Source organism: Panthera uncia, chromosome D4, assembly GCF_023721935.1.
Source record: "Panthera uncia isolate 11264 chromosome D4, Puncia_PCG_1.0, whole genome shotgun sequence".
NCBI classification, from domain to species: Eukaryota; Metazoa; Chordata; class Mammalia; order Carnivora; family Felidae; genus Panthera; species Panthera uncia.
This window is the reverse complement of record NC_064807.1, coordinates 84515559-84538339: the sequence shown is the minus strand read 5'-3', so window position 1 is coordinate 84538339 and position 22781 is coordinate 84515559. Positions and strand designations below refer to the sequence as shown.

Here is a 22781-nt window from a genome sequence, read left to right as displayed (position 1 = left end):
AGTTAGCAAAGTGTTCCTACAGCCACATTTGCACTTCATGCGGCTTCTCTACAGTCACTGTCTCTCTCCCTCCATCTTCACGCCAACCCTGGGAGAAAGGCAGAATGTTAAATATCATGTGGTAGAAGGGACACTGAGGCCCCGGGAGGGAAAGTGACTTGCTTACAAGCACAGGGTTAACCAGAACCTCTGGGCTCCAGTCCAGCACTCTTGACCATGCTGCCTGCTTTACCCATCTGCTTTGGTCATCAGAGCACCGTGGAAGCAAGTCCCATCTCTGCTTCATTTGGGGTTCATGGAAACTAGACCCATGAAGGCTAGGTCCTACCCTCCAGCCATCTGGAAACACAGGTGGATGCTATTGGTCTGATATGTTCTTCCTCAGAGAATGTGGCCAGTGGAAACACGGACTGAGATATCAGAACGAGCTTCCTTGAAAAAGGGTCACGAATCAAGAAGGCAAAGCCAAGGGATGAAGTAGAATTCTTTTCCCTGGAAACCTCTGGGAACGGGGCAGCCTTTCACCCACTGCTGCCCTCCACCCACTATGTTGGTCCAGGCCAGGTAGGGGCAGGGGGAAAGAAGAAAGCCATTAGATTGCCCCGTCCCTCCCAGTCCCCTTTCCCAGCTGCTCGGCATCCTAGCCCCGTGCCTGAGTGCCATTCTTACACTCACACCCGTGTGCACGCCCACACACACACATCACACACACCTTGCTGGTCACAGTCACAGCCTGGCCTCTGTTGCTGTGGGCCAGAGGCCAGACACCCCCCTTGGGACAATTCAGAGTCAGGACTCAGAAGGGGGGCATCAGAGTAGCCCTGAGGGTAAGTGAACAAACTCCACATCTGGAGAAGATCTGAGTTCAAATCCCCAGACGTGAGGTGGGTCACTAGGGGCTGGAAGAGAGAAGTGGAGGACGGAATGGAGAATGGCGGAGAGCGAGGAGAAAGGAGGAGGTAGGCAACAGTGGGAGAGAGAAGTGAAAAGGGAGGGAAGCGCCATGCAAGTGCTGGAAAGAAGGGGGCAGGTGGGATGAGTCCCACGGCCCCCTCCGCAGAAACGACCACCTCCGGGACTCAGCGCTCCCTGGGGGGGCAGGCTCCGCCAGCCCTCGGCCACACCTCCGGCCACACCTCCCGTAGCTCCGGCACCCACGTCCGAAGCGCCCCGGATGGAGGGGGTCGGCTCTGGCCCCACCTCCCTCCCGGCCACGCCCGCCCGGTGGTCTCTTCCGACCCTTTCAGCCCCTACTCACCTGGGGACCCCGGGCGGGGCGCGGTTGGGGCGCGAGGGCACCTGGGGGGGAGGACCGAAGGGGTCAGGGGAAGCCCCCGGCCTGGAGGGCACGGGGGGCGCCCCCCCCCAGGGCGGACCCAGCAGGCGGAGGCCCAGGAGCAGGGCCCCGCGACCCGGGCCGGGCTGGGGGCACGGCGGGGGCTCGGCGCTGCGGAGTGGGGCTGGACGTGGGTGACCTGCGGGCGACAGGGTGCGGAAGACGAGGAAGGGAGAGATGAGCGGCTCCGCCCCACCCTGAGCCCCGCCCCCAGCCCCGTGCCGGTCACGCCCATGCGCGCAAGCCCCGCCCCGCCCCGCCCTACTCGTTCCCGGAGTTTAAGGCCCGCCTCCGGTGGCTCTAAAGTTCCGGCTCCACCCAGCCCCGCAGCCAGCGCTTCACGGCAAGCCCCGCCCCGCAACAAGCCCCGCCCATTTCTAAGCCCCGCCCCCTGCTCCAGGTGGGAGCCGCTCCGGCGACGCGGGCGCGCCACTGCCCGGTCCCGGCCCTCCTCCCGCGGGCCCCGGGCTGGGGGGCTTTGGGGCCGTGGGGGCCGGCCCTGGTACCTGCGTCCGGCCGGTACGCTCTGCACCTGCAGCCAGGAGTCGTCCACAGGCGGGGGCATGGGCGTGCTGACAGTGGTCGTGTTGATGTCGCCGATGATGCTGAGCGCCTCCTTCAGTGCGTGGTACATGCGCAGCATCTCGTCGCGCCGCTGCGCCTGCTCCGCCGACTCCTCCATCAGTGTGTTCTGGTCCCCGCACGAGTACAGGTTGGCCAGCAGCTCCGAGAAGATGAATTCCTTCGTCTGCGGGCGAGGAAGCGAAGAGAGGACAGGCTGGGCTCTGACGCCTGTACCACGCTGACTGCGCCGTGGTGTGTGCGCTGGACTGAGAACTCGGGGCCGGGGGAGAGGGAAGTGTCCTGGCTTTGCCGCCACCTGAACCCGGAGATCTCCCCCGCCCGCCACTTCCCCGTCTCCGTCCTTGCTCTTTCCTCAGATAGTCCAGAGAGGAAAAGTGACCTGTTCAAAGTCATAGATTTGGGAGGGCTCCCAGGGCCTATCATACAACCAGGACACCTAGTTGTGCAGCTTTTTTTCGGTCTCAGTTTCCCCATCTGTAAAATGGGGCATTTGCACCCTGTCCAAGGACTTGCATGCTCCACTGGGCCAAAATAAGGTGGATGACAGTTTAAATTTTCTGAGCCCTTGAGTGACAGGTGTAAATGTGTGTTTGGATTGGATGAAATGTGTCTGTGTGTGTAGGGGGTTGGGGGGGGTGGTTAATGTTCTCCTTAAACTCCGCAGGTGCTACCTGGCCCAGGCTCTGGGATAATTCATGGAGGGGCACTGAGGTTTTTTATGCCACAGGCCTGTGTCTTACTTACTCGTTCGTTATTCAGTGATGTGCTGAGCACCTACTATGTGCCAGGCACTGCGTTACTCTCTTTTTATCCCTTTAATTCTCAACTCTGTTATTATCCATATTTTACATACAAGGGAGCAGAGGCTCAGAGAGGGTAGTTTACTGAGAGTCCAACAGAATTTGTGGCAAAGCCAGGATTCAAACACGGTACTAATTCTCTGGCAGCCATGCTTTTTTTCACTAAGCCATGGAAGGTAGTGGTTCTCTGGGGTATGTATTTCAAAACACAGTCTGGGACTGCTCAAAAGATGTGATTCCTAGTCCCTTTTGGAAAACATTTAAGAACATTTGTAGTGACTTGGATATGTGAATCTACAAAATAATACAAGGAACTCACACTTTATTTCTTTTGGACAGCTCTGGCGTGGCCCTATACCTACCTCTCTAGACCTGGTCCCATGGGACTGGCCTGTGCCTCCCCTGGGCCAACCTGGCTGCTGCTTCCCTGGTCCCAAAAGAGCACCCACCGCCCACGAAGCGTTGCACCCACATTGTTGATCATGAGATGCATGATGGTCTTCGGCATGAGGTCCCTCACGGTCTTGTTAACGATGGCCATGTATGAGTCCACCAGGTTCCGGATGGTCTCCACCTGCCGCTCTAGCTGTGGGTCCATGGAGTGCATGAAGCTGTCCGAACCATTCTCCTCAGTCTCGCTGGCCTGCCATTGAGAATAGAGGGCATTAGGGTAGCTGGGCTCTCGCAGCCAGGTTCTAGGCACCCCCAGGGGCTTGGCCCCTCCCTCCAAGGGTGGCCTGGAACACTGAGGTGCAGAGAACAAATGGCCTGCACACACAGATGCCAACTCCCCCAAACGCTCTGCATCTGGGCTCTGCCCAGTGCCTCTTAAGACCCCAGACCCTGTTCAGTCTTATCTCGGCTCTCAGTCTAGTGCCTAGAATTTGCCTCAGTTTCCCAGTCCATCGATTAGGAAAGGCTTTCCAAGGTCCCTTCCTGATTCCAAAGACCTGGCCGGAGCTGCGGCCAGGCTGGAGACACCTGGCTGAAGGCGAGGGAGGGGCACACTCACTTTCTCCTTGTCCTGGGAGGCCCACGCCAAAGCCACAGAGGTCACGCCACCAGCATTGCCACCGCCGCCGCCACCAGCAAGCAGAGCCGGAGCAGACACACACAGAGAAGAGGAGAAGGGGAGTGAACTCAGGGCACCCTACCCCCACTCTAAAGCAACTCTAGACATCAGCGAAAGAGAGGAGGAAAGTGAAGTAGCCACAAGAAACCACCATTATATGCAGGGGATGCGCGAAATGCCAACGGGGCAGAGGAGGGGGCAGAGGAGGGTCACGTAAAACCAGCATTGGAGGACGGGAGGAAGGCTTAACTCTGATCCCGCCCCAGGACAGGTAGGGGGAGGATCTGTGCTGTTTCTGAGCCCATAAGGGCTGAGGCTGGTGACCCAGGTGGCTTGGCCCCCTCCCGGCACTACCACTCACCCCAACGCGCTCCGGATACACGCCAGCCCTCAGGAAGGAGGCCTTCCAGCTGTCCACCTCCTCCTGTGTCTCACAGGCCAGTTCCAGCTGCCGATAATCCTTGTAGACATTCCTGCAAGGGCAGGCAGGGAGGGGAAAAGGCATGAAACCCACTCACCCGGGTGGTTAAGGGCATGCATGGATGGGGGGGGGCGGTCATCATGCCTGGGGTCCAGTCCTGGCTCTCTCACTTCCCAGCTGTGTGACCCTGGGCAATCCTCCTCTCTCCAAGCTTCAGTTTCCTTGTCTAGAAGATGGGTTAATAATGACTCCTACCGCCCTGGGTTACTGTCAGGATTCAGTGAAACCAGCAGTACGATGCTCTAAGAAAAAGGGGGACTGAGCCCCTCATAAGAGGGGCATCCCTGACCAGGCAGCCCCCAGTGGCTCCCTCCCTGGCCTTCTGGGAACCTCCCCGATGGCAACTGTACTGAACCCTCATCTCGAGGGAGGTGGAGCCCACAGGAGTCAGCCCTGGCTTGGGAGGGGAGAGACCCGGTATTGTCACGGACCCCACTGGACACTGAGCAACAAGAAGGGGACCGGGCCTGATGGGCTTTTCTTCGTCCCCAGTGCCCGGCAGAGTCTACGCAGAACAGGCACTAACCCACTAACCGAATGACTGGAAGGTGGTGGGGGGGGTGGCGGAAGGGGGAAGGAGATTTTGATGTGAAGTCCAGCAGCGAGTAGGGACTGGGTAAATATCTGTCAAATGAATGACGTGCTGCGGGGCTCAGGGCAGGGTCCCTCCCCTCTCTGCCCAGTGAGGCTGGTTTGGGGCTTGCAGGGTCTGGGGACCCACCTCTGCTCAGTGTTAAAGAGGGCAAAGATGTGCTTGCTCGACATGAAACCTTTCTCCACATCCCGCAGCTTCAGGTTGTCCACGGAAAGCATGTATTTCTTCTCTTTCTCCTGCGGATAGACATGGGAGCAACGGTGAGGGGGGCCGCGCCTCACCTCCGAAGAGCACTCTGTGCTGGGGGCGGGGGGCTGGGGCTGCGGACCCCCAGAGTGGCCCCGGGCTTCTGGGCGCCAGGGCCCCCCTGCACTGAACAGGTGCTGTCTGAAGAGAGCTGGAGCCCTGGGCCTGCTGAGCACCTCTGGTGCCCGATGACCTTCAAGCCGTTCCCAAGAGCGCCGGGTGGCAAGACTGAGGGTGGGTCCCAGTCCCACCCCAAGCAAGCCCTGGATGCAGTCCAGGCCGGCCCCAGCCAGGGACCCCGCCCTCAAAGCCTCTCTCCCCGCCGGCCAGGCCAAGGGAGACCTGCTTCGGATAAGCTGCTGACTTCATTTCCTGACTGTGGAGACAGAGAGACAGAGAAGGGGGGGCCGCCGGCAGCCCCGGGGGCTTCAAAGGGCCGGCTCAGCCCACTCCCCCCAACCCACCCATGTGTTAGCAATCAGGCGCACGGCACAGACCCGGAGGTGGTACGCCTGTGTGTGCAACGTGTGTGTGGCCGTGTGCCTGTGCGAACGCACGCCGGCCCGAGCACGTACGCCGTCACCACCGTGTGTCAAGGCGGATGTGTGCAGGCTTTTGTAGATGTGGGCGGCAACTGTGAATACCTGTGTCGTATGGGGCGTGCCCGCGGGCCACACCGTGGGCACACGCATTTGCGTGCCCGTGGCCTGTTTAACAGGATTGGTTTGGCCGGAGCCCTCTGGGAGGAGTGACGTGTGTCTGTGGATGCGCATGTGGGCGCCAGGCCGGCGTGCACGCGCGTGTGTGCCTGCCACGGGCTGAGATCTGTCTGTAGGTTGCTATGTTCAAGGGAAGGCCCGGGGATCTGCGGACGAGATAGTCCAGGATGGGGCTCTGGGAGGAGGACAAGGGTTTCTGCTGCCGGCACCCCACTTGCCCACACTACAGGACCCATGCTGTGGCCGGGGGTGGGGTGTGGGGGGCGGGCGGGGATGTCTATGCGGGTCTCAGGGACTCAGGGCTTGGGCACGAGCCTCGACCAGGACCACGGGTCAGGGGCTGGGTTTAGGAGGACCCTGCTCCCAGTCCTGCCCACCTCCTTCTGCCCCCCGCCCCCTCCACCCGCCTGGCCCATCCAGCCACATAAAGCCTTCTTTATGCCAGGCGGGTGGCCAGGAGCCCCAGAGGGCGGCTGGGGGAGGAGAGGAGGAAGTTGCACACGCGGCCAGGGAACATCTGGAAGCGTTCGAGGGAGGCCCCGCCACCACCCGCCCGGCCGCCCTGCCTGCGCTCTGGGGTTGGACTCTAGGTAGGAGCGGCCTCCTCCCCCCACCCCTCCCTTCCTGCTGGCCGGCCCCCTCCCCAGGCCCCTCCTTCCCAGCCACAGCTCCCGCTCACCCCTGCCACGTCAAAGGAGGCAGAAGGGGAGTCGGGAGCAGAGAGGGGACCACGGGCTGGCTGGGCTGGGGCTGGGGGGCCTCGGATCTCCAGGAGATGGGGCCGAAGCTCCCACCCGACCGACAGACACTGCTGCCTGGATGGATCAGAGGACACCTCCACTCCGTCTACCCAGTGTTTAGACTATCTGTTCAGGACTCCCAAATTGTACAGTAGTCTGCACATTGGTTAGGCTGGGCTGGGTTAGACCCTCGGCACCGCCGCTGGAGAGCTGGACCGACCCCCACACGCCATCCCAGAACCGGAGTCTGGAGACCGGGCAGGGGACTGGGGGGAGGGTGGGTTGGGAGGGATGCTGGGAGGAGGTGCAGAGGGAAGGGGGGGTACCCTGCTGTGACACGGGATGGGGGTGCTGACGGGTGGCAGAGGAGGAAATGAGAAGCTGGGGGGTCAGCGAGGGCTGGGGGTTTGGGCAGCCGCCTGTCTGCCCAGAGGGCCACCCAAGTCCCAAAGGCCAGAGGGCTGGCGGCTGGGGTAGAGAGGGGGACAGATCACGCTCCTCACAGCCCAGACCACCTCCATGTCCCCCAGGTGTTCTAGTGCAAAACTCCGCTCACATCCAACACACACACACACACACACACACACACGAACTCAACGACTCGACACGCACACCCCCCACAACTCAGGCACATACCTTCCCACACCCAAACTAAAATCACACATCTGTGACTCCTGCACGTCTCACGCACACACACGTGCGCGCACACGCGCACCCTCACCATGGAACACCGGCCCTCTCCCATCCTTGCGTCCCAAGTACATGCATATTGTTTCCCGTGCACACCCTCCCTCCTCAAGTCCATCTGCCACACACACGCACCTTCACTTACACACCGAGCACAGGCGCACACGCCCCGGAGTCAGACCTCGGGCACACACCGTCTGCCCCCAACCACACCTAGATGCTTACACCCCAAACGCTCTCCCACAACCCCCCCCCCCAACATCCACCAGCCTCGCACACCCCGCCTCCCGGCATTCTCTGCCCACCCCCACCCCGCCCACACCAACTCAGCACGGCTCCCACAGGCGACCCCACTCGAATGTGCACACAAAGCTCAATGAGACCCCGTCACGGGAGGACAGGGCCCCTCTTGGATACATTTCCCTGCAGTATAGCCCTCAGCCCCAGGTCACACGGTCCCCTGGCCCCGTATGAGGAGCCCAACATAAGGGCACCAGGAGTTCTGGGGCCAGCGGTCAGCACCCCCGGCCCACGAGGGGTCTAGGCAGCCTGCTTGAGCGACAGAGCAGGAAGCGACCCCCCCCCCAACCTCGTCACGCCACCTCACACTCCCTCCCTTCCAGGGGCCCCATGCTCCGGGAGAGGCCAGCGTTGGGGTAATGAGGTCCAGATGGCTTGGCGCCCCAGCCAGTGACGACAGAGGGCCCGGCCCAAGATGGGGGGGGGGGGCTTGCCCGGGATGACTTGGAGGGGGCGGGGATCAAGGAGGGGGCTCGGAGACCAAAATCACAGCCCCCACCCCAGCCCCACTCCCCCACCGAGAGTGCCCTCTCCTCTAAAAGCTTCCTCAGGAAGAGGGTCCCCTCCCCCACTCTGTGGCCAGCTGGAGTTCATTACTACAAGCCCCCCCCCCCCCCCCCCCAGCCCTCCCTATTCTCTCTGGTCACCTCTGGAATCCAGATGTGGAAGCCAAATAGACTCATTCTTAAAGGAGACCAGCAGCAGGGGAGGGAGACGGCAGGGGCTCTGTCTGCCCCTGTGGGCAAGGAGGGGTTTTCCGTGGCTCCTCTACAGGGCCCCATCACTCCTGGTCCTTCAGCCTCGAGGCATCTGGGGCACCTCCTTTGCACCGACAGGGTCTGGGGGACTGGGGTGCAGGGGTTAACAGGGCGTCTGGCAGCTGGACGTGTGTGTGTCATAGGCCTGTGGGGGCCACGGGGGAGGCGGCGCGCTCTTGGAGCAGGAAAACAGGAAGGCCACAGGGCTGGTGGGGTCAGGGGGGTGCCCAGCACCCCTGCCCACCCTCTCCAGGGCGCTGATCCCCAGGCTCCCCGATCCCGATAAGCCATCTTCTCTGTCCAGCCTGGATGAGCTCCCGGGATTGCCTGGATTTTTGCAGCCCAAGTCCATCCAAGGGTCTTTGATGGGATTAAAAAAAACCCGTTTGTTGGGTGGTTCGGTCTACTCCTAGCCCAGGGTGTCTGAGCCTCACCCCCTGACCAGCGGCTCTTTCCTTACCTCGTCATCCTTATACCAGGACAGATTCTCGGCCGTCAGCACAAACCAGTACTCCTTGGAGCCCCCCTTCATGATGCCAATGTTGTTGATGGTCAGCCAGCCCTTCCGGATGACCTGGAGGGTGAGAGGGCGGGAGGTCAGTGGGCAGAGGCCCGGATTCCCTGCGGAGGATGGGGTAGGCAAAGAGAGGTGCTCAAAAGCCCGCCCCTCTTCTAGCTCTTGGAGGCCTGGCCGGTCAGAGCAGGCCAGACCTGCTCTGGTTTGAACCACAAGTGAACAGACTGGAAGAAGCAGGAAGGCAGAGGTCGGGTCGGGATAAAGAGCCTTTTGATAGTTAGAGCCACCTGAGTAGGGGACTGGTAGCCTTCGTAGGGGATGAGCTCCCCACTGCTCAAAGTGTGGAGTCGAGTTGAGGTGGCCAACTGGGCCACACGATTCTGAAGGTCTTTTCAGCTTGAGATGCACCTTATTGTAAGACTTGTTTCTGACCTCAGGGACTTCGCACATGCTGCTGCCGCCTCTGCCTAGAACGCACTTCCCCTCCTGTTTGCCTGTCAAATTCCTATGCACCCCTCCCCCCACCCCCTACCCCAGCCCGGGCATCAGCTCAGGAGTCACATTCTCAGGTGGGCCCTCCCTGGCCCCCAGTAGGAGTCAGGACCCCCACTATAGTCTTGTTGTCCTTTATCACTCCTTTCTGTGACAATGGCTGAGATTCAAAATTTGTGTGTGTGTGTGTGTGTGTGTGTGTGAGAGAGAGAGAGAGAGAGAGAGAGAGATTATCTGTTGATGCCTGTCTTGCTAAATTGTGAGCCCTCTAAAAGCTCACTGGAATATCCCAGCACCTTGCAGTGTGCTTGGCAGGCAGAAAGTGATCAATAAACATCTGTGACATGAACACATGAATGCAACAGAAGTAGGGTTCTCGGGGTCTCTGGCCCCAGGCTCTGGACAGGAGTGGGGTGTTGGGGAGTGGGAGCAAGGGGAGGGGCTGAGCACGAACTGAACAGGCCCCTTTGTCCCTGGGGAGCCCAGAGTAACAGGCAAAGGTCTCTTTTCATTGTAGGAAGCTGCTGTCCCCAAGACCATCCTGTGCCATCACCGCAGACCAGGGCCTGCAGATTCTACTCCAAGGTCAAGGCCACTAAGTAGACCCTAGCGGTGGGCCATCCTGAGCATGAGGAAGCTTCTTCTGCTCCATCCCCTGGCCCTGACCTCCCTGGCTTTTCTGAGCATCCAGAGAAGACAAGAGGAGCCTGGGGCTCGCAGGAAAGCCATCGGGGGTCAGGCCCGCTTCCGAGGCCCCCAAAACCCTCCTGGAGCCTTCCTCGACCCTCTCTGGCTTCCCCAAGAACCTTGCAGAGAACCCAAGTCATGCAGTGGATCAGTAGCGGCGTAGCTGTCTTAGCCTTTAACAGAAACAAGAGAGCCAGGTGCCCCATGATCCTTCTCCCACCCTGTCCCGGTTCGGTGAGGATCCCCTCAGTGTCTCGTCACTGTCTTCGGAATTGAGTCCAAATGCCACGCCCCGGCACTCCATACCCCAGGATCTGACCAGCAGACCTTGTCATGCTATTTCCTGCTGACTTGCAGCCTTCGTGCTCCCTCGGCCACCCCCAGCTCTGCCAAACCTCCTTCCAGAGCCCCTGCACTGGACCTCCTGCTCTTCCAGCTCCCACCCTGCCTGGGTCCTGACTGCAGGCTCAGGTCTCCAAGGGGCAGGACCAAGGTCTGACTCCTGTCCAGGGACCAGCACAGCGTAGACGCCACCGAGCGTTTGCTGAACCGAATTGCCCTGGGATAGTACATTCATCAGTGCCTTCATTCTAGTGAGCACCTACTGTGTGCCAGGCCCTGGGCTGAGGGCTGAGAATGTGCTGGTGGACAAGAGAGACCCGGCCCTTTCCCTCATGGGGTTTGAGAAGGAACTAGATATGAAGCCAATAATCACACAAACACCTAGATTATTGTAAAGAAACTATGGCCTCTGGAAAATTCCAGATTATGGCTTGTGTGTACAGGTGAGGATGAGAAGTGGTGCTTCAGCAGAGATCTGAAGGGCAGAAGAAGGCAAAGAGGGACATGTTTCTTGATATTTCACTCATCTCTTTACTCAACTCTCTGGGAGAGATGGCTACCTTAAAAATAGATTTCTCTTTCATCCATCCATCCATCCATCCATCCAACAGATATTTAAGGAGCACCTAATGATTGCCAGGCCCCCACCAGCCATTTTCACTACCCAGCCCACATGATCTACCTCTGACTGAAGTAGATACTTAGCTCATGCACGCTGATGGGTAGGCTGATGGGCTCTGTGTATGGCTAAGCCTTGCCTCTGGACTGAGATCGTGTGTGGACACCCATGTGCTGGTGTGTGCAAGCAGCTCAGGCCAGGGTGCCCTTTCCCCCACCGTGTGTCCCCACTACAAATGGGCCCCCTCCTCCCCCTCACTACATAAGCCAAGAGCCCCAGTCCTGGTACTCACCAGAATCTCATCCTGCAAAGAGGTAACCATAGCAACCACGAGAAGCATCGGGAGAGAGGAGAGAGGGTTACTGAGGCAGAGTGGGAGGCTTGTGGCTGGCAGCTGACAGGCTCCCTGGCCCCTGTGAGACCCTTCCCCTTGGGGGAGGGGACTCTCAGAGCTTGGCGTCCGTCCGGCACCCTCCATCCTTCCGGCTGGGGCACTGGGGTTCACTCACCTGGTTCCCTGAAGCCTTCTTCTTGTTCATCTGGTTGCTCCTCTGCTGAGCACTAATAGGGAGCGAAGGAAGAGTCTCAGAACTTCTCTCAAGAGGCCTTGCTTCAATGCCACTACCCAGTGGGCACCACGCTCAGAGGGTCAGCCCAGCAGGCCTGTGTCCTATACATGCATGCATGCGCGCGCGCGCACACACACACACACGCACACGCACACACACTCACGGGAGCTGTCACCTTCTCCGCCTAGGGAGCACTCACTTGGCAAAGCCTATGAAGTCCTCATGATTGGTATTCATGTAAGCCAACTCAATATCGATGAGAAGCATAACCTTTGAGGATACACACGTCAGCAGGCAAGGGGAAAAAGTATGGCAAAGTTTTAAAATGCATGAAAAGCTGGAAGAAATATACTTATGGCACCTATAGAATCCATAATAAATCAATCAACACATCAGTAATAGTATCCATAATAAATAAAAGAGTTCCTACAAGTCAATAAGTGAAAGGCAGACAAGAAACACAAATCAAAAATAGTCAGAGAACATGATTGCATAATTCATAGAAGAAACGCATATAATCAATAAGGATGTGTAGAAAAAAAAGCTCACCCTCATTAATAAAGAAATGTAAATGAAAACAATGAGATCCTTTCATAATCTATCAAATGAAAAATAAATATTGATAGTGACCGGTGTGGACACACTGTGGGGAGACAGATTCTCATACACTGTTGGTGGGAGTGTAAATTAGCATCACCTTCTTGGAGGGTAATTTGGAAATATTTAACAATATTAACATGCACATATTCATTTCTAGAAATCTATTTATCTATCTATCTAGCTGGTATCTATCTGGTAGGTAAGCTCATCAAGTGAGCAAAGCTATGTATCCCAGGGTGTTCAGTGTGGTGTGGTTGGTAATAGTGAAAAATTGGAAACAAGCCAATGGCCATAAGAAAGTGAAATAAATTATGGTCGCCTCTAAGCAATAAAGCACTCTACAGCTGTTCAAAAGAACGAGGACAGGAGTGCCTGGGTGGTGCAATCGGTTAAACATCCGACTCTTGATCTCGGCTCTGGTCACGATCTCCCAGTTCGTGAGTTCGAGTCCCACTTCGGGCTCTGCGCTGATGGTGCAGAGCCTACTTGGGATTCTGTCTCTCCTTCTCTCTGCCCCTCCCCTGCTTGTGCTCTCTCTCTCTCTCAAAATAAATAAATAAACTTCTAAAAACTTAAAAAAAAAAAGAATGAGGACAATTTCTAAGTTCTGGCATGGGAAGATCCCCTTTGCAAATAATGAGGACTAATGGGATTCAGAACTGAGTCACAATCAGAGTGACATTTTTTTTTAAGTGGAAAGTGGAAAAAATAAAATTTGTTTAAATGTTTATTTATTTTTGAGAGAGGGAGAGACAGCAAGAGCGGGGGAGAGGCACAGAGGGAGGGAGACAGAGGATCCGAAGTGGGCCCTTTGCTGTCAGCACAGAGCCTGACGCGGGGCTCGAACCCACAAACCGTGAGACCGTGACCTGAGCCGGAGCCGGCCGCTTAACCGACTGAGTCACCCAGGCGCCCCCAGAGTGACATTCCTGATCCACACTGCTGGGTTTTGACCCAAGCCCCACTGCTCCCTGTAATAAGCCTGTGCTCACTGAGCCTCAAGTTCCACAGATGAAGTGTTTCTGCCTCACAGGAGTGGTGAGGACACATGAAATGAGGCAGATCACATGTCTGACATGTAACGGGGGCTCCACAGATGTTAGCTACTACAATTATCGTTAGAGAAAAAAGGCAAGACACACAGCAGGGCTGTGGTTACGGAAGATTAAGATGGAATCTGGAATCTGGATGCGCCTAGAAAAAAAAAAAAAAATGCCTGGGCCTGGAAGGGAACACATCAAATTGTGCGTGATGGTTATTTTGTGGGAGGAGCTGGGGGCAGGGAAGAGTCAATGAAGGAACACTTACTTGTAATTTGATTGCTTTTATACTGACTGAATATTTTATTAAGTATTTATCACTTTTGAAATGAAAGAGATCTGTAAGGATTCAAAAACACCACATCCAAACAAAGACGTCGACAGCACCATCATGGAGAAGGGCTGGGAATTGGGAGCCAGAGGTAGGTATAGACAGAAGGATGACTGAGAGATGGACAAGCAAGGAGGACTCGCCTGTGAGCTTTGTGAGGGCCGTGAGGGAGCCTGCTCATCTCTGCTCCTCCGGCTCAGAGGCGACATTCAGGGACCATGTTTGCGATTGAATGAATCGATGAATGAATGAATGAATGAATGAACAGGGACCATGTTTGTGACTGAATGAATCAGTGAATGAATGAATGAATGAATACTTGATAAATGACTACATAAATGGAAGAGGGGGTGGCTATGACAGGTATATGGTGACCCGGAGAAGTAGAAAATAGAGAGAGACGCCCCAAGAGAGATGACGAGAGGACAGACTGTCAGAAGGTTGAGGAGGAGACAGTGGAAATGCCAGATGGCACAGCTCCAGTAAATAGTATGGAAATAGTATGGAAATACTATGGAAATAGTATGGAAATACTATGGAAATAGTATGGAAATAAATAGTATGGAAAACAGTATGGCGGCTCCTCAAAAAGTTAAATACAGAATTACCAAATGATTCGGCAATCCCACTTCTGGGTGTATGCCCCAGAGAACTGGAAGGGGGTCTCAAAGAGACATTTGCACACTAATGTTTATTGAAGCATTATTCATAAGAGCCAAAAGGTGGAAACAGCCCAAATGGATAAACACTATGTGGCATATGCCTTAAAAGGCTTTACAAGGACGGAAATTCTGACACCCGCTACAACACGGATGAACCCTGAAGAAATTGTGCTAAGTAAAATAAGCCCGACACAAAAGGACAATTGTTGGGGGGCCGGGGCGGCTCGGTCAGTTAAGCGTCTGACTCTTGGTTTCGGCTCAGGTCATCATCTCACGGTTCGTGAGATCGAGCCCCACGTCAGACTCTGCGCTGGCCGCTCAGAGCCTGCTTGGAGTTCTCTCTCTCTCTCTCCCTCTCTTTCTGCCCTTCCCTGTTCACACGCCCTCTCTCTTATCTCCCTCTTGTTCTCAAAAATAAATAAACTTAAAAAAAAAAAAGAAACAGAATTAAAAAAACAAACAGGACAGTTTTAAGCTTCTACCTAGAGCAGTCAAATTCATAGACACACAAAGTAGAAAGATGGTTGCCAGGGGCTGGTGGGGAGCAGGGGACGGTGAGTCCCTGTTTAATGAGGTTCAGTTTGGGCAGATGAAAAAGTTCTGGAGACAGATGGTGCTGATGGCTGCGTGACACTGTGAATGTGCTTAAGGCCAGTGAACTGCATGCTTAAAAATGGTTAAAATAGTAAATTTCATGTTATATATATTTTACCACAATAAAAAAGAGAAGCAGAGGGGAGCCTGGTGGCTCAGTGGGTTAAGCATCCGACTTCGGCTCACGTCATGATCTCATGGCTCCTGAGTCTGTGAGTTCGAGCCCCGCGTCGGGCTCTGTGCTGACAGCTCAGAGCCTGGAGCCTGCTTCCGATAACGTGTCCCTCTCTCGTTCTGCCCCTCCCCCTCTCACGCTCTGTCTCTCTCTCTCTCTCAAGATTAAATAAACATTAATTTTTTTTTTTTTAAGAGAGAAGCAGAGAGTAGAGGCGAGAAAGTGTAAGGGAGACGGAGACAGAAGAGACAAAATGGGAAGGAGGAGGAGAGCCCGGGGTGGGGAGGGGGAGAGGTGGGGGGCAGGAGGGACTCACCTGCTCCTTGGTGCGACCCTCGCGCTCCCGGATGTGGGTGGTCACGATGCGCTCCATCTCCTCCCGCAGGCGGGGGTACTGCTGGAGCTGGGGAAGGGCGGGAGGGGAGAGAGCCACGTACACAGGGGGCACCGGCGGGGGGCACCCCCACCCCACCAGAATCCAGGGATCCAGGGGCGTGGGGTGGGAGGCACACACAGAATGCCCGAGATGAGGGGAAGAGAGGCCTGGGGTCCCAGGAAGCTGAAGGCACCAAGCCACGGCCACCCTTTCCCCCAAGTGTAGGATCCAAATGGCAATTCAAAGGTCTTTCTGGTTCCAGGCCCTCTTCACTGGCCTACTTGGGCATCTTCCCGGGGGAGGGCAGTTCCCAAGGGCGGAAATGCCACGGGGCTCAGCCTCCTCGGCCACCTTGGTGGCAGCCATCTTGGAAACAGACTGTTCGATTGAGGCCTTTGTTTGGGGGACCGTTAGCTCCCAAAGCTTTCGCTGACCCTTGGGGCTACTCCTTGTCCTCCCAGAAGCTTGGAGGAATCAGGTGGAATCAGGAGTCGGGTGGAATCAGGCAGAGAACAGCCTCGAGATTCCTATCCGGGAAGAGTCTGGGGAGGGCAGGGCCCAAGGTGCCAGCTGGCCTCCTGAGTCAGGCTGGGGACAGGCAGTGGCCCTGTCAGAGCTGAGGGAGGGGCCAGGGGAAACAAGCAGGCACATACTGGACATGCAGGAGCCCCAGGCAGGACATGCAAGGGCACAGGGTGGGCGGCATGCGGAGTGGGGTGCCAGCAGCATGAGCAGTACCCCGCGGGGGCCTGACTGGGCCCCGGGCCCTCTTGGTAGGATCCACCCAGTTTTGCCTCCCTTTGCATGCCCCTGCCTGGCACCATCATCCCCAGCGGTGTCCGACCAGCTCTGAGCTGGCCAGGCGACCGACCGGTCTCTACCCCACTGCTTTGGGGTAGGAGCTCAGCAGCACCCATTTCCCTCCGGTTTTTATCAACTGAGGACGAAGGGGAAGTTGCTCCAAACCTTTCTCTCTCTGCCTGTGAACTCTGCCCTCAGCTCAGCCCGGCTCTGGACAAAGCCCAGGCTGCTTCATTCTCCTTCAAGACTGTTGGCTGCCACCTCCTCCAGAAAGACTGCCCTGACCACCCCAAGAGCTGGGTTAGGGGCCTCTCTGTGGCCCCCCCCACCCCATCAACAGGATTGTGGCTGCCCTGAGGGCAGGGGCAGGGCCAGGCACGAGGCTGGGGCTCAAAGAGGGCATGTTGAAGGAAAGACAGAATGAATGAAGGATGGATGTCTTTGCCCTCCTTGCCAGGGTGAGTGGACGCCAGTTCCTCTGGCTCATGGTCAAGCTCCTCCTCGGGGAGGGGGCCTCGCTGAGCTGATGATGGGGAACCCACCCACAGGAACCTCGAGTCCCACTGGCCTGCCCTCCCCACTTGGTGGTCACGTGGGACCCAGGTAGGGCCAACCTCAAACCAGTCCTGTCCCTCTTCCCATGCCTGGGTCAGGCCCCTCAGGTGGATCCTCCTACGTGGGAAGAGACCTGGAGGTTAGCGTGCCTGGGTCGCAGGTAGTGATTCTAAGGGCAAGATGGAGGCTGAGAAGATGGGGCGGGGGGGGGGGGGGCAGGGGGAGAGGCAAGAGGATGGGGAAGAAAGTGGCACCCTGGATGCCCAGGAGAGGTAGACATGAGAGACGGGACATTGCCCCCTCCACCCTCGGCCATCCCATGCCTATGCCAAGGTGCGGCTGATGTGGCCAAGCACAGGGGACCTTGGGGAGAGGTGGCCTGAGACCTGGGGCTTCAAAACAAACGCTGGCTGGACGGGCCTGGTGGGTCCGCTGCCCCACGAGGCCCAAGGAGGGGCTCCTACTCCTCCTCGAAGTCTCCAACTTGGGGCAGAGATTCAGGACTGAGTCACCACCAGCAGAAGGCTTCCTCTGAGGTGGTCCCAAGTGCTCCCTCCCAGGGTGGGGCTGTGGCAGGGGTGTGGGGGGAGAGGGGGGAGGGCCGAGGGAGCAATTTGCCAAAGACCATGACCAGTTCTCCCACCAACCGCCTGGACGTTACATTTGTCAAGTTTTCCACGTGTCACACAGGACAGGGCAGCCTCAGCCTCTTTGAGAAGTTCTGTTCCCTTTGAGCATCTTTTTCCATTCTGGCTGCCTCTGAGCATTTCCAGGACTTTTAGCCAGTTTTTAAAATGGAACATTTCTCTCTCAGTCCTTGGCTGAGGGAGCGGGGCGGTCAGTTTGGAGCCCACGAGTTCGTGGCCAAGGACACAGGCCCTGGAGCCACATGACTTTCGTTTCAAAGCCAGCCCCTGCCCTGCCGACTGTCCTTAAAAAAGTGACTGCAACCTCTCCGAGCCTTGGCTTCTCCACACGTAAAATGGGGTAGTAACAGCACCTTCCCTTTTGGCGTTGTTGAGAGGATTGGGCAGTACGTCCCACGTGTGACATTAAACTTTAGATTTTATCCAGAGAGGAAAGTTGCAGTCCCAGCAGGTCTGGGAATAGTTAAGAGCTGACTATTTAGAAGCCTCTGTCATGGGAGGGCCTTGCTAAACTTTTAGAAGACTTGGGGAGGAAAAAAATAGACGAAGATGGGTGTATTTTGCCGTGTAAAGAAAAGAGATCATTACTACTCATTAAATAAATCAAAAGGCAAAATTATTTTTTAGAAATAATTTATGGGGCACCTGGGTGGTTCAGTCGATTGAGCGTCCAACTCTTGGTTTCAGCTCAGGTCATGATCTCACGGTTCGTGGGATCCAGCCCGGTGTAGGGCTGACAGTGTGGAGCCTGCTTGGGATTCTCTCTCTCCCTCTCTCTCTCTCTCTGTCCCTCCCCCACTCTCTCTTTCTCTCTCAAAATAAATAAACTTTAGAAAGAAATAATTTATAAAGTTTCCCCTTTAAAGTTTTTGTTGATCCATATTCCTCCTGACAAAAATCTACAGACTCGCTGTAAGACTAAATTTTTCAGAGTGGAAATGGGAAAGTTCCCATTTTTCCTTGCCTGCTCTTAAAGTAACAGTTAGCAATTTGGTGACTGTGCCTTTGGAATTTTGTTATTTATATATATTATATTATTTCCTCCCCCCAAATATTATACATTGTCTTCTGAAACCTGCTTTTTCCCCCCACAGTACACTGTAGAGGGACATGTGAATGGAAATAAATACGCCTGCCCTTCCAACATATAGTCTGCCGTTGACTGGGTGATACTTTACATAATCGATCGCCTCTTGGTGGACATCTGGGTTGTTTCCAAAATTTTACCATATACGATAATTACTGCTTTCTTTTGGAATGCAATTCAGCAGAGTGTTTCACAGTTTTTAATTAAAAAAATTTTTTTAATGCTTATTATTTTTGAGAGAGAGAGACAGAGACAGAGAGCAAGCAGGGGAGGGGCAGAGAGAGAGGGAGACACAGGATCGGAGGCAGGCTCCAGGCTCTGAGCTGCCAGCACAGAGCCTGATGCGGGGCTCAAACTCACAGACTACGATATCATGACCTGAGCTGAAGTCAGCCGCTTAACCGACTGAGCCACCCAGGCACCCCATTTCACAGTTTTTAAATGTTTGTATCTAGTAATCCATCTTCTAGGAATCTATCCTAAGGAAAAAATCCTAAAGAAAAAATCCTAAAAAATCCTAAAAAATCCTAAAGACATTTGAACAGATAAAAGATGTTGAGGGGCGCCTGGCTGGCTCAGTTGGTGGAGCCTGCGACACTTGATCTCAGGATTGTGGGTGTAGAGCTTACTTAAAAAAGGAGGGGGGGGAGGTGCCTCGGTGGCTCAGTCGGTTGGGCATCCGACCTCAGCTCAGGTCATGATCTCGCAGTTCACGAGTTCAAGCCTGGTGTTGGGCTCTGTGCCGACAGCTCAGAGCCTGGAGCCTGCTTCAGATTCTTGTCTCCCTCTCTGCCCCTCCCCTGCTCACACTCTGTCTCTCTGTCTCTCTCAGAAATAAATACACACTAAAAAAAAAAAAAAAGATGTTCCTTGTCAGATTATTTATAATATTGAATAACTGGAGACAATTTAAATGTTCACCAATAGGAAAACCGTTATGTCAACCATGATACACCTATTCAGTAGAGTGTTATGCAACCACTAAAAAATGTTTATGTTGACTATGTGATAATACCCCCCAAAATGTGTGCTACTAAAAGAAAAAGCAGAATGCTAGTATGTTTACAGTGTGACTACCTAACAGAGTAAATAAACCTACATAGAGAAAAAGATATTTGGAGGAATAAGTCGGTAACACTTTCTGGGCAGCACTCTTGTGGAAGTTACCAAAATCGTGAAATGCTCATCTCTCTCGACTAGGCGATTCTCTGGGTAAAAATTTGCTCTAAAGGAACAACAGGAGAGGCATCTGGATGGCTCAGTCGGGTAAGCGTCCGGCTCTTGATTCAGCTCAGGTCATGACCTCACGGTTGGTGAGATCGAGCCCCGCGTTGGGCTCTGCGCTGACAGCACGAAGCCTGCTTGGGATTCTCTCTCTCTCCCTCTCCCTCTCTCTCTCTCTCTAAATAAATAAACATTAAACCAAAGAAGAAGCAACAGGACATATGTTGTAAATACATCTATAAGGATGTTCGCTGCAGCACTGTTTGTAAGAGAAAAAGAAGTTTGAAACAATCTAAATGTCAAGAGGTATTGAATATGTAGATCACAGCCCATTTCTACCGTGGGCTACGATTCAGCAGTTCAAGGGCACATCTTCCTGTAGCTACATTCCCATGACACACTGCTTGGTAAAAAAGAGTTCCCGAATCAGTGTGTGGAGTATGGTCCATTTAGGTTAAACTGGCATATATACGTAATTAGTTAGGAAGCGTGGTCCAGGAATTTTTTCTTATCTTTAGAGTTGTTCAATTGTGGGGATTTGCTTTCTCTGTGCTGCTTGAATATTTTTATAACAATCCTGCGTGATCAGAACAAAATCAAGAAGGATCGTTTCTTTTTCTTTCTTTCTTTCTTTCTTTCTTTTTTTTTTTTTTTTTTAAAGGAGTGTACATTGCGAGAAATGTACAAAAATCTCCAGGGTGGCTCCCTGGAAAGGGAGGGGGGTGGTCTTCTCTCTAAGCCTTGGCGTTTACCAAACTTTTAAAATGAAGAATGTACTGGTTTTACAATTAAAAGGCAAAAGTTAAGAAAAAAATGTAGTCATACCTTGTCTTCGTTTGTAAAGAGATTTGAGGCAGCTTAAACTAAACTCGGTATTTTTAAAAATTTAACAAAAGTGAGATTGTGTGGCTTAGTAGTCAAGGTGCAGTGGGACCATGACTCAGATGTCGTGGTAAAAACTATGCAGTGGGGAGTCCAGCCCAGATTTTATTCCACCTGAAACAGGGATGGAGTGGCTGTTAATTTGCTTACCATCTGCATTAGGCATGAAAAGTGGGCAAAGTGATAGAGGATAACGGGGGGGGGGGGGTGCACATGACTAATTATGTACGAGCCATGAAAACCCATGTATTTGAAACATGAAGTTGGGGCAGAAGGGCCCCCACCTCCCAGCATAGGGAGCTTTTTCAAGTACAGGTGAGGCTGGGCTCTCCCTGAGATTCTGATTCAGCCAGCTGGGCAGGGACATTTGAATTCTGGAAAAGTTCCCCCAGGCAACTGATTCTCATGCACTCCCCCAAGGGAAGAACTGTGTTGGGAATATCTGGCTAAAAATCCTCAAAATGCCCCAAAGTAGACAAATAGGAAGAAGGCATCTAAAAGGTCACAGACCCAAAAGAGGCTGACCCTGTCGAATGCATATGGATTACTAGAAAGTGAGTAATCCAATATGCTTTTAGGCAAATTTGTTTTAAGGAACTGGGATAGTTCCCCGACTCCAGGAGGCCCTGATCCCAGGTCTATTCCCTCAGCTTTCCTAAATCAGAACCCCACTCTGCTCTTCTTGTCTGAGACTCAGTTTGTTCATCTGTAAAATGGGGATAATACTACCCACTTCTTAGGGTTGTTGAGAGGCTAACGTGAGATAAAAAGGATAAGCACTTAGCTCGGTGCTTGGCACATAATAGGTGCTCAATAAATAGCAGCTGTCCCCTTAGCATTGTTGACATTGTCATTCTTATTGGTGAAAAGGGGCCACTGAGGATGCGTGGGTTGGGGTGGTCTTCTGGCAGGGATGGGGGCCTAAAAGGATCATAAATTTAAACAGACCCAGGGTGATAAGCTGGCATGAAACTTAAGGGCCCGGAGTCACCTGGCCAGCACAGGTGTTTGGGTCCACGTGGGTGGCCGAGAGGCTGCCGGGTCTGTTCAGCAGATGGTTCTGCCCACGGGAGTCCCTGGCCATGAGGAAGGGACGGCCAGGCCCAGCCCCGCCCTGGTGGCCGTCATACCTTTTCGCTACACTTTCTGATGGTGGCCGTGAGCTCACTGACTACCATATCCACACACTTGATACTGGGCTCTTTGAGCTTCTGCACCTGCTTTTTCACTGTGGCTTCAAAAGCGAGGTCAGGTGTGAAGAGGCCCGTCCTGCACCCGGGGAGGAGGAGGGGACAGGAGGAGAAGCAGCCATGGGCAGGGCCGGGAGAAGGAAGGGGAGTGAAAGCCAAGCAGAGCCAGGATTCAGGAGTGGAGGATGGCACAGGCATGGGGGAAAAGAGAGAGACACCGACACAGAGAAAGAGAGAACAGAAGACAATGTGAGTGTGGGACCAGCCCTCCCTACCGCCCCCCAGGGCCGGCACCTCCTAGGAGCGGCCAAGTATCTTGAAGGGTTCTGTGGGTATGGGGCGAGGGGAGGGGGCTTCTGAGGGACCAACCCCCTGTTCTGTCCAAGGCCCCTTACTGAGTTGAGATCCTCTCCCCAGGGCTTGGCGTCCTCCACCCCCAGCTACCCTGAGCCGGCCCTCTCTGTCTTTCCTGATGCTATCTTTGTCCCAGCCTTGAGTCCTCCTAAGGGGCTGGCCCAGGCCAGGACCCCACCCACCCATTCTGTTCAGTTCTAGGTTTGCCATCACCTCCTGCATTCACTTCATCCTGACTCCGAAGCCCAGCACAATTCCGTACGTCCACCAGGATTACTGCATCCAGCTGCCCAGGCTGTGCACTGCAAAACTCCAGGGGGCTCCATTTGCATAGACTGTGGTGCAGATGATGCCTCCTGGAGTTGCAGGGTAGCTGCCTGACCTCCACTCTCCAGCTCCCTACTCTACTCCTGCCCTTCCCTTTCTCCTCAAGGGGCATCCTTTGCCTCTCTTCCAAAAGGGTCTGGAGAACTCAGCTGGGAAAGACAGAGAGAGAAGAGGAAAGACAGAAAGAGTGGAGGTGGTAGAGAGGGGCCAGGGCAGTAGTGAAGAGAGGAAAGGAAGGGAGGCTGTGGGGTGGAATTAAACAAGGACTGGATTTGGAGTCCAAAGCCGTGGCTTCGAGTAACAGCTCTACCACCTGCTGGCTCATATGACCTTGGACAAGTCACTTGATCTCCTAAGCCTCAGTCTTCCTGCTGTGACATGGGCGCCATCC

General features: G+C 54.7%; 1 protein-coding gene across 1 annotated transcript in view; it reads right to left on the bottom strand.

Annotated features, from left to right (window-relative positions):
- Positions 1-22781, bottom strand: part of DNM1 (dynamin 1) — a 44152-nt gene that overhangs the window by 3119 nt on the left and 18252 nt on the right. Inside the window, 13 exon segments of the mRNA XM_049629616.1 lie at positions 1259-1365; positions 1367-1475; positions 1843-2084; positions 3194-3364; positions 3734-3745; positions 4155-4266; positions 4996-5105; positions 8780-8893; positions 11269-11280; positions 11486-11537; positions 11745-11815; positions 15264-15350; positions 21650-21788. Coding sequence (XP_049485573.1) covers positions 1259-1365; positions 1367-1475; positions 1843-2084; positions 3194-3364; positions 3734-3745; positions 4155-4266; positions 4996-5105; positions 8780-8893; positions 11269-11280; positions 11486-11537; positions 11745-11815; positions 15264-15350; positions 21650-21788 — 1338 coding nt within the window.